Source organism: Solanum pennellii, chromosome 8 (genome assembly GCF_001406875.1).
Source record: "Solanum pennellii chromosome 8, SPENNV200".
Classification (NCBI taxonomy): Eukaryota; Viridiplantae; Streptophyta; class Magnoliopsida; order Solanales; family Solanaceae; genus Solanum; species Solanum pennellii.
In genome coordinates, this window is record NC_028644.1 from 54132138 (window position 1) to 54144282 (window position 12145).

Genomic DNA, 12145 nt, shown 5'->3' on the forward strand with positions numbered 1-12145 from the left:
TCTCTCGTTTTAGAATTTCTATTTTCTTCTCTTAAATATCTCTATTAGAGATCAATTATGACATTAACTCTTGACAATAAGTAAATTTTCAACCACACTACATTTTAATATTGATTGTCTACCATATTTTTTAACTTTTTTTTAAAAAAAGGTTTCTACATTCTTATCTTGTAATTCAATACAAGGATATTACAAATTTATGTTTTTTGTTGTATTTCAATGGATAAGAGTAGTTCATTCTCAAAAGAGAAAATATGTAAAAAGTGACAAAATTTCATTCTCAGGAAATATATACATGGTAATAAACATTGAAACAAGAACATGAAATTTTCGGAGGTACTGGTGAATTAAAAAACAACGATAAGTTTGAAATTTGTCAATTGGGGATATAAATAATAATTTTTCACCTACAACATCGATTACAAACATGTAAACTTACTTCGATATTCAAGTTGAAAAATTGATTATTATTTAATGTAAAACATCAATTCATATATATTGAGACAAAATTGTATAACAATCTAATGTATACATCTTTAAATTGAATGTTTACATAATACATACAATTTGCATACAAAGCGATTATATGTACCAAAATATTTTATTAGGAGGTATATACACATCAATCGATGTAAAATATAACTTATGTCTACTAACAATATTTACAAATAAAATATAAATAATGCATATGTTATAATGTGAATATATACTTGATTAAAAATATTCTAGATCAAATGTATTCAATTAAATATATATTTATTTACGGTATATTCTAACGATCACCACATGCTAAATGTATATATAAACATATATGAGATGCCTAATATTAGATTTGGATGAGCAAATGGATACACAAACAGATTATGAAAATAAATTGTGTATACATTATAGTGTAAGTATATATTTGATCAAATATATTTAACTGAATACACGAACAAATATAGTTATATATACACTAAACAATTGTATATTTTAGAATACATTTGATATAGATATGAATTGAGTTTCTCACCATAACTTCTAGCAAACAATTGAGAAAAATAATTTATAGATAGTAAACTCGTAAGAATTTTATCTGAAAGAAAAATAAAAGTTAGAATTAAATATTTTTGATAGTTTCAAAGCGATAAATAATTCTAAATAAAGTTTTTACAGATTTTAAGGAGAAATATAATGATTGAAAGTGATCCGAGAACGTACGATAGTACTAAATATATTTTTATATATTTTAAAAAATAAAACTTGAAGAGAGATAAGTGTGAATAGAAACTTCATTCCTTATTTTTGTGTTGGATATTGTTGACCAGCTTAGGAGATTGAACAAGCTATATGGTGTGAGTTAGTTAAAGCTGTTAGGAAAGTTCTAGAAGCTTCAATAGTTAGTTAAGAAAGTAGTTACAATATTATAATCAATAAAAAGATATTGAACTGCAATGTAAACACAATTTTTCAATGTAACAGTAAACTCATTCATCTATGTAAAATGATCTCTTCTCTTTATTTCTGTTCTTCTTTCTGTACTTGTGTACATTCTCAACCTCCATGAATGGTGTTTTCATGGTATCACAGCAGGGCTCGTCTGACCCGATGTTGAGATCCCCAAAAATCAAAATTGTCCACGCACCAGATGCTAAGTACAGGGCCTGAGGTGCGGTGTTGAAGAATGACAAAAGTTACACATCAGTGGTTAATGATATGGGTGAACTCCTTATAAGGTTTGGGAAATCCTCCTCTGTTTGAGCTAGCTTTTGGGGTGTGAGTTAGGCCTAAAACCTAATTTCACATTCACACTCTCACTCAAGGCACAATGACAATTGTTGACTACTTCTCCAAACTAAGGGATCTTTGGGATTAGTATGATACTCTCATGCCTTGTCCTATATGTCCTTGCCCAAAAACAAAGAAGTTTGGTGAACGAGTATCAGTGACTTCTTCAGTTTCTTATGGGTCTGAATAAGTCCTATTCACCACCTAGAAGTCAAATCCTCATGATGATTCCTATACCCACCCAAAACAAAGCTTAGGCTCTTCTTATGGACCAAGAGTGTTAGAGAAATCTAGTGAATTCTAGTTCAATGAACTCGGGATCTGGTACAATTGAAGGCACGGTCATGTACATCAGTAGGAATTCAAACTCTCACACAATTTCAAATACATTCAAAGGAGGCAATCTGGTGGAGAATCTGGTAATATCTCAGGCTCATCTGGTAGTTACAACAGTAGTGGTGCAGGCTCATCTGGTAGTTACAACAGTAGTGGTGCAAGCTCATCTGGTAGTTACAAGAATAGAAGGCACTTGTTGCAATGTGATCACTGTGGATGCATGGGTCACTATGAGGAACAATGTTACAAAATTGTTGGATATCTAATTGATTTTAAGTCAAAGAGGAAAGGCCAGACTTCTGGAGCTTAGCATTGAGTCAAGAGTTTCCTCAATTGCAGCTCAGACTTCTGGAGGATTTATCACTCAGGACCAGTATCAACAAATTCTCCAACTATTATCCAAGAATGGAGCTGATAGCACAATAGAATCTTCTGCCTAGGCGGCCTCTGTAGATGCAGGTATACACACTTTTGCTCTTTTGTGTTCAAATGATGCAGGTGAATGAGTAGTAGACATTGGAGGTACTCATCACATCACCTCAAATATTGACACATTAGAAATTATATTGTATTTGTTCCTGATGCACATAATAAGGTTTATCTGTCTAATGGTAACACTATTGCTGTCTCTCATATTGGTAGCACATGCATGTTTACAAATCAATCAGTATCAAATGTATTATACCTACCTGACTTCAGAGTTAACTTGTTATCAGTGTCCAAGATCACTGAGGAGCTTAATTGCATGGTGGTATTTTATCCTGAATTATGTGTGTTTCAGGATCTCTCAAATGGTCAGGTGAAGGGGATTTGTAAGGAACAACATGGACTCTACATACTAAAAGGAGGATCAACTCAAGCTCCAAATAAGCTGGTCAATAGTAGTAAGAGTCTTAGTGACGAAAAACTTGTTAAGTCAACCGATGTACCTGTTACTTCTAACTCAATTGATGTATGACACAAGAGGTGAGGACATGCACTGATTGATATAATAAATAAACGTTAGTTTGTTAGGTCTTTAGGAAGAAAATATCACTCTCATTGCACAGTGTGTCCTGTTGCTAAGCACACAAAACTTCCATTTCCTTTAAGCTCTACTATGTATGTTCTGTTTTTGAATTCTTGCATTGTGATATCTGGGGATCCTAGAGTTCTTACTTATAATGGAAAAATGTTTTTTGTTACAGCTATGGATGACTTTAGTAGATATACTTAGATTTTTTTTTATAAACTACAAAGTTGACACAATAGTTATTCTTAAACAGTTCCTTACTCAAGTTAAAATGTGTTCTCCACAAGTGTTAAAACGTTGAGAACAGACAATGGCTCTGAGTTCTTAAGTCACAACTTTCAGTCTGTTCTAAGTGAACTTGGCATTGTCAACCAATCCTCTTGTGTGTATACCCCTCAACAGAACGGGGTAGTTGAGAGGAAACACACGACCATTCTAAATATAATTAGGGTCATCAGATTTCAGGCTGCTATCCGCCTCAAGTATTGGGTGTGAATGTGTGTCTACTATTGTCTATATTTTGAACAAGCTTCCTTCAAGGTTACTGGGGTTTCAGTCTCCTTTTGAGAAACTCTTATGCAACACTAGACTGGATATTCAGAAAAAATCAAAATGAAAGATTTGGGTGAGTTAAAGTTCTTTTTAGGCATTGAATTCTCAAGGTCCAACCAAGGGATACTCATGTCACAAAGAAAGTATGCATTAAAATTGATATCTGAGTCTGGCCTAGGGGGAGCAAAACCAGCATGTACACCTTTATAGATAAATCAAAAGCTCACATCAGTTAAATATGATGAGCATATTAATGAAGGGATAGGCGAAGGAGACATCATAATAATAGACACTCTAAAATATCAAAGACTGGTTGGAAGGCTCTTATATCTCACTATGACAAGACCATATATTTCTTTCTCGGTACAAGTCTTGAGCCAATTCATGTATTGTCCTAAACAGTCACACATGAATGCAACTCTTAGAGTAGTTAGATATATCAAAGAAGCACTTGGATTAGGTTTGTTAATGCTTGCAGGAGACACTTCTAAACTCACATCTTACTGTGACTCTGACTGGGGAGCATGTATGGAAACTAGTTACAAGATATTTGGTTAAATTTAGAAAAAGACTTATTTCTTGGAAATCTAAGAAATAGGAGACAGTTTCAAGGAGCTCAGCTGAAGCTGAGTTCAGAAGCATGGCAACATGTACAACTGAGATAACTTGGTTGATAGGGCTATACAAAGAGTTGGGGGGGTCAAGATAACCACACCAGTGAATATGATCTGTGATAGCAAGACGTCATCCAGATTGTAGCTAACCCCATCTTTCATGAAAGAACAAAATACTTTGATATTGATTATCACTTTGTTCGAGAAAGGATTTGCCAAGGCATGCTGAAAACTCAACACATAAACACTAAGGACCAACTGGATGATCTATTAACTAAAAGTTTGGGCAAGATACAACACCTTGAGCAAATTTGGAATGAAGAACGTGTTTCAACCATAAAGCTTGAGGGGTAGTGTTGACCAGCTTAGGAGATTGAACAAGCTATACGGTGTGAGTTGGTTAAAGTTGTTAGGAAAGTTCTAAAAGCTTCAATAGTTAGTTAAAAAAGTTGTTACAATACTATAGTCTATAAATAGATATTGAACTGCAATGTAAACACACTTTTTTAATGTAACAGTAAACTCATTCATCTATCTAAAATGCTCTCTTCTCTTCTCTTCTTTTCAGTTCTTCTTTCTGTACTTGTGTACATTCTCAACCTCCATTAATGGAGTTTTCAAATACATGTATAACTATTAAATGTCAACTTTTTATGTTTTTAATTGCTAAATATTTACATGCTGAAACATGTCAATTTAATCTAAGAATTGTATATGAGTCGATTTTTCTCGAAAAAAGAGAGGAAATTTTGCAAATAGCCACCAAAATAAAGTTAATTAGGCTTCTTGACTATAGTTCGTTGATTACATTCGTAAGAGAGAGAGGGGCAAGCGAGATTGGGAGAGGGAGGAAAGAATCGACTGAGAGAGGGCAGAGAAGTGTATTGTATGTGTATATCTATCAAATTGTATATATATACTTGTCAGATAATTGTATATATGTAATTGGTATACATATGTATTTGTATACCGGACAAGTGAGATTCAAAGAGGGAGGAGAGACTCAAGAGAGAATGGGATAGGGTGAAAAAGACGAGGAAGAGAGGGTAGAGAGTGGAGAGAGTCAAATTGTGTCATATAATTGTATTTGTATATGGATAATTTGTATTTGTATATGTATAAAAAGGAGAGAGGCAAGAGAGAGAAAGAGAGGAGAGAGACATACATATATAATTATAGTTAGAATTAAGCTGCGAGTGCTAATTACTAGTTAATTAACTAATATTTGCTTGCTAATCCACGTAACCCCCCCCCCCCCGACCCAAAAAGTAAAGGGCAACTTTCACATATAACAAACACAAAATTCAAATTTGTATGGTATAACAAAGTTTGTATAATTGCGGTCCATAGCAAACATATACATGTATAAACAATGCATACAAGAGACCAAATATCAAATCCTGGGCAGTACTCTACCTTAAGTAGAGCTTCAAGTGCCATATACCTTTTAGTTCCTCTTTACCCCACGTTCTCTTTCCAGTTCTGCTCCAAAGTTATGGAAAGTCCGAAATCAACTATCTTTGCCACCTCATCATCACCATCAGTAGTAAAAAGAATGATTTGGGGCTTTTATGTCACAATGAATAACCCTTTTTTTGTGAATCAAACTGAGCCCTAAAAGATATGCCTATTTCGCTATACATACATACAAAGAAGAAATTATATAATTCGTTGGTTTCCTCTTCAGATTTGTATAATTTCGCTAGCAGACCATTTGTATAAATTGTTGTTAGCCTCTCAATTCAATTGTATGTGTTTGTATATCTGTATAAAATTTGAATTTGTATACAATTGAATCGAATTGTATAAAACGAGAAAGAGAGAAATTGTATACAATTTGAGTTTTTATAAAACAAGAAAGAGAGAAAGGCAAAAGAGACTTCGGCAGTGAATATACAATTGAATCAAATTGTATAAAACGAGAAAGAGAGAAATTATATACAATTTGAATTTGTATAAAACGAAAAAGAGAGAAAGGCAAAAGAGACTTGGGCAGGGAAATATTTGTCTTGTATAATTATTAGTGTATAAGACGGAGATATATGAATTTGCATGTGTATATACGCTTTTCTCTCGCTTTATACAATTAGAAACACAATTTATACAATTCTATTGTATAAAGCGAGAGAGGCGAGCGACAGGAAGCGAGTGAGAGAGGGAGAGTGGCGAGCGAGAATATGAGGGAGAGAGGGGCTGACAAACAGTTTGCTATGCGACACAAATAAATCAAGCGGTAGCTACTATATTAATTTTATATTATTAGTTTGTCATTTTATACAATTATCCAAAAAAAAAAATTAAAAATTAAAGAGGGTATATTTTGAGCCCACATAAATGTATACAACGTAGACCAAACCCAAGCTTTTAGAAGCAGGCTGGATTAATAAGAAAAGAGAGCCCAACTTGTAACCTGCCTTAAATCTTTGACAAACCCTTTCTCCCTTGTCCCAATCCAACTCTTCACTGCCTCTCATTTGTATCTTCCATCGGCCGCAGTGAATCAATATCAAACCCTAATCTCAACATGGCGACGCCTCAGATTAGTAAAAAACGAAAGGTACGTCAGTTCAACTTCTCGCTGTGATTTTAGATCCAACTGAATATTTATAGTATGCCATGAATTGATTTTTGTATGTGTCTAGTTTGTAGCGGATGGAGTTTTTTTTGCGGAGTTGAACGAAGTGCTGACAAGAGAGTTGGCGGAGGATGGTTACTCGGGAGTTGAAGTTAGGGTTACTCCCGTGCGAACTGAAATCATCATTAGGGCCACTCGTACTCAGAACGTTCTTGGTACATAAATATATTATATAAGCTAATTTTTTTTTCATGAAATTCATCGACACACTTATAAGTGACTCCATTTATAAGAGTTGAAGCTATCAGCTAGCAGACTAAATGTAATTAAACATTCTACAGAATAGCAACTGTATATCTTTGCAAATGTACAGACAAGTCTATCTGAAAGAAGGCGTGTTTAATCTGTGTATATGAACTCTGGTAATCAATTATTAGTTTGGTGTAGTTCTGACTCTTTAATGGAGTTAGTTGAGGTGTGTGCTGCTATAGCTCTGACACCACAATTATCATAACAAAATTATATACCCTTGATGAAGCTTATGTTATGCATTTGTTAATTAAGGGTCTAAATTTTGTAGAATGTTGTAGAACTTAAGTAAAGATTCTGAATGCTGTAACATTACATTACTATTTTTTTAAAAGAAAGATTCTGAATGCTGTGTCGTGCAATGCAGATTACTCTGTTTATCCCATTTAGCTGCCTTAGTTGGACACGTTGCTCAAAATAAATGTTAGTCATTTTTATTTAGATAGAATTGGGTTCCAAAATGGACGGAAAGATGATACTTGGAGAGATTAAACTTCTCCCAGTGTAATGTTATGTCCTGGGGTACTTTTTTTAATCATAAAATACAAAATATCAAAGATGGTACATGAAAAAGCTATTTATGTAAAAAATTTATTCTAAAAAAAGGAAGCTATTTATGTAGAAAAGGGAGGTACTTTGGGATAACTTACTAAAATAGGATATTTGTTTGAATCGGAGGCAAATGAATCATCCTTGCTGATTATTGGATGAGCTGGAAGTAGGTGTGCTTTAACGGATTGATTGTAGTATTAGTTGAATAATGTTGTGCGTGTATTTTCCAGGTGAAAAAGGTAGGAGAATTAGGGAGCTGACTTCAGTTGTTCAGAAGCGTTTTAATTTCAAGGAAAACACTGTTGAGCTCTATGCTGAGAAAGTCAACAATAGGGGTCTCTGTGCCATTGCTCAGGCAGAGTCACTGCGATACAAGTTACTTGGAGGACTTGCTGTCCGAAGGTCTGTTGCTTGGTTGCACTTGTTCCCTGCCTTAATTTTTCTTTCTTTGATTTTTGAAAGTCTCGGTTTTTCTTTCTTTTCTGACTTGAAAGCCCCATCTATTTAGGAATCAGAGAAATATATTTATACCTGATGTCCTATTTTGATGAATCTAAGTGGGGAAATTTTTGTTGACGTAAATACCTGTGAGGTAAACAAAACTTTCTGATAAAGACGTAGTTAAAAACTGTACATATACAAAACAGGGGCGGATTTAGCAAGTGCTATGGGATGTCACGTGACGCTGCTTCGTTGGAAAATTTTAAGAAATATGTGCAGTGTGAGAAGGGAAAAACAGATACATACTGTATATTTATATATATATATATATGTGTGTGTGTGCGCGCGCGCGCGTGATGTTATATTGTTTATTTATTTTTTCATGTTTGAAAAATATCTTCCAATACGGTTGTGCATTTTTTGGGTCCCATTATGCATGCATCTAGGTAGTGGTGGTTTCCAAGATTTTCACCCAGGGGTTCAACTAATAAAAATGTAAAAAACAATTCAACACCCCCCACCCCACCCCTGGGGATCTGTCCCTGCATCTAGGTTTAGTCTGTAACAAATGTACTAGATATAAAATATCTTCCGATATGGTGTTCCATGTAAAATGATTATTTGTTAGTTTAGTCAAATATTTATGTTGCATGTTATTTCTTCAAGATTAGGTAATTTTTGTTGTAGTTCAATTTTCACGTCATGATCAAATTCCACAGATGTCTGCAACTCTTTAGTATTATTGTTTTACTGAACTTATCCTTTGTCATGATATAGGGCTTGCTATGGTGTTCTGCGATTTGTAATGGAGAGTGGAGCCAAGGGATGTGAGGTATGTAGGGTGTCATTTTCCTTCTCTATATCTATCTCCAATTAGATGTTCTTTGAATATTTTTTACATGGGTCTCTTTTTCTTTAGGTAATTGTTAGTGGAAAGCTCCGTGCTCAGCGTGCCAAGTCCATGAAGTTTAAGGATGGTTATATGATTTCTTCTGGCCAACCTGTTAAAGAATACATTGATGCTGCTGTTAGGCATGTGCTACTTAGGCAGGTTAGTATCTTGTCTTGATAGATTTTTACTGATCTGTTGACTTATTGTTATATTTGTGCTGTAGCTTTGTTATTGTTATTTAACATTGCTGCTACTTTACTTCATAGGGTGTGCTCGGTATCAAAGTCAAGATCATGCTTGACTGGGATCCTAAAGGTAAACAAGGGCCTATGACCCCATTGCCAGATTTGGTGACTATTCATCCACCCAAGGAGGAAGAAGAGTTTGTTGTTCCTCCTCCTATGATAGCTGCCCCTGCCATCGAGGTTCTTCCTGTGGCATAAAAACCTGTGTTATGATGTTATCTTTGATCTTGAGAACTACTGCACTAGCTGGCTTGTACTTTCTATTTATTTTCTTTTTTGACTGCTGAATACTAGGTTACATAGTGAACCATTCTGCTCTAGTTTTTGGAAAAAGTTTTGTTGAACATTTTTTTCAGGTAAACAGGTTTCTTACAAATAAGGAGAATTAAATTACTTTGCTAGTAGAGAACAATTTCCACCAGTGGAAATTCTTCACATGGTGTCTTCAATCTTCTTAAAAACATTTCATCTCTATCACCCCACTCCACTTCTTATGGTATATGTTTAGATTATATTATATATAAATTTATAGGAAAATCTGGTGTTCTTATTTTCAATCTTCTATTACATTTCATCTTCATCCATCAACCCCACACCTCTCTTGTCCACTTGTCGTATCTACTTAGATTATATTTTAGATATTTTGTTGTCAAAAACAAGAAAACCACTTTTTTTTGGAACAAAGGTTTCCTTTGTACCATAATACCTTAGATCTTTTAATTTCATTATGTGTGATCTGTTATTGGTTTTAAACTTGTAAAGAGAATGTTCCTGTGGAGTTACCTCATTACGTGAATATCTGCAATTTTCTTTCTCCACTTGATAGATCTTGCTCGCAAGTGCAAGAAGGGTACATGGACTTGACTTTGGTTTGGATTTTTTCAAATATTAAATTAAATAATTTTGTTGGATTTTTAATTATATAAATCAAATCGAATTAATAAAATTTAGGATTTTCAACCTTTGTTATTTTGGGTTTTCCGGATTTTTCTCAAATTTTATGGTGAGGTATTCATATAAATATGTACTCCCTCCGTTTTAAAAAGAATGATCCTATTTCCTTTTTAGTTTGTTTAAAAAAGAATGATCCCTTTTTTTTTGGTACTATTTTAACTTTTCACGTGACATATTTAAGACCACAAAGTTAAAGATCATTTTTGGAACATTTGACATAATTTTAATTTAGAACAACAAGATTAAAAAGTCTTCTCTTTTTTTCAACTTCGTTTCAAGTCAAACTAAATAATTCTTTTTAAAACGGAGGGAGTAATTAATTTGCTTTTCAAATAATCCTTTAGGTCTTATCAAAATATAAATAAGATTTTTTTCAAAAAGAAATCATAATATTAAAATACTAAATTATGTTAAAAAGTGAGAGTCTAATAAGTATTGTCTAAACAGTAGAGAAAAATTAATTTAGGTTAATATACTTTAATTGTCTGATTAATGTAAAACTAAATAATAAATATTCATCATTTTCATTTTCAGTGTTGAATTAATTTTATTTTTGGCAAACAATTTCACTAATTTAAGTCCTAATTATTAAGATTTTGGATAATTTCATTTACTTTATCTATCATATTTCATACTTGAATATATGAATTTGAATATGTAAGTTACATGTATTTTGAGATACGTGTTTTGTTTGTTTAAATTAATTGATTGTTATTGATTTTCTTAATCAAAGGAATAATTTAGGATTTTCAGAATAAATAAACAATCAATTAACTATAGAAATTTAAACTAATCAAATTTCGTAATATAAGACGGATATCTATGCTTAATTAATTTCATTTTATTATTATTTGAAATAATAAATTTATTAATATTATTAATAAAGGATAAAAACATGTATATTTTCGGACATGTAATTATAGTAGTGATGTATGAGTAGTTAGGCAGTTTTTTTTTTTTGTTAGCATTAATATTAATTTAATTTTGATGGCTTTATTAGAGTTAGCAATACTATAGATTATAGATTATAAGTTTATAACTATTAATGGAACATTCGAAATTCTAAGTCAAACTTGATATTATATGTTAAAAATTTTAAATTATGAAAAAGTAAAGAAATTGTAAATAATTATGTATAGTTTCTTTAATTTTTTTTATATATTATGTCGGATTAATTTAGACTCAGATCCACCTTTTAAAGATAAAAATCATAAAATTAAACAAATTCAAGTATAATCAAATATTCTTTTTTAAATACCAAATCAAATCATATCAAACCACTAATAAAACCACTAATAGACTTACTTTTTTTTATGAAAATATTTATTTTATTAAATAAATCAAATTAATTATGCTTTGAAAATTTTATAATGTTTGGTCAAACTTATTTGTTTTCTTGAAAAGTGAATATTTGAAAAATATTGAAAAAATGGCGTGACACATTTAGTTTATTGGCAAAAGAAAAAAACTTTTAAACATTTACTTGGCATTCAATAGCCACGTTTCTTTTTCTTGAAAAGTGATTATTATTTTTTAATCCTCTCTCTATTTTCTAAATACCTCATTTTTTATTTAAAAAAAGAAAGAAAATGTAACTTTATTGTTCCTTCTTTATATTTTCAACCGTATATTTCTTCTTTTCCTAAAAAAAATTCTTCCATTAGATATTCATTACACCATAATTCTTTTTTATCGGGGAAATTGAATCCCACAATTCTTCAATGATATTTTCTTCTTTTTTGTTTTTCTAAAGATTTTCTTCCACTAGATACCCATTACACATCTTCTATTATTGAGGAAATTGAATTTCATGAAAAATTAAAAATTTATTCAGCGTATTTTTTTTTCAAAAAAATTTAGGGTTATGAATTATAGATCTTTCATTCTGGAGTAATT

At 32.1% G+C, this 12145-nt stretch overlaps 2 protein-coding genes across 2 annotated transcripts in view; both read left to right on the forward strand.

The window, feature by feature from the left end:
- LOC107026828 (retrovirus-related Pol polyprotein from transposon RE2) overlaps positions 1 to 2413 on the forward strand; it is a 26599-nt gene extending 24186 nt beyond the window's left edge. The window contains exon 6 of the mRNA XM_027919306.1: positions 2126 to 2413. Coding sequence (XP_027775107.1) covers positions 2126 to 2413 — 288 coding nt within the window. The remainder of the gene's footprint in view (positions 1 to 2125) is intronic.
- Positions 2414 to 6654: 4241 nt separating this feature from the next.
- Positions 6655 to 9756, forward strand: LOC107028851 (40S ribosomal protein S3-3-like). Its single transcript, XM_015230071.2, has 6 exons — positions 6655 to 6838; positions 6924 to 7071; positions 7948 to 8119; positions 8936 to 8990; positions 9078 to 9209; positions 9317 to 9756. Exons 1-6 carry the CDS (start codon positions 6806 to 6808, stop codon positions 9491 to 9493), a joined length of 717 nt encoding a protein of 238 aa, XP_015085557.1. The 5' UTR covers positions 6655 to 6805; the 3' UTR covers positions 9494 to 9756.
- The last annotated feature ends 2389 nt before the right edge of the window (positions 9757 to 12145 follow it).

What these genes read in the sequence shown, in the direction of transcription:
- LOC107028851 (XM_015230071.2), top strand. Translation starts at nt 6,806, where the DNA reads ATGGCGACGCCTCAGATTAGTAAAAAACGAAAG. An exon ending in AGATTAGTAAAAAACGAAAG is followed by an intron (nt 6,839 to 6,923) that starts GTACGTCAGTTC and finishes GTATGTGTCTAG; the next exon opens with TTTGTAGCGGATGGAGTTTT. An exon ending in GGAGGACTTGCTGTCCGAAG is followed by an intron (nt 8,120 to 8,935) that starts GTCTGTTGCTTG and finishes GTCATGATATAG; the next exon opens with GGCTTGCTATGGTGTTCTGC.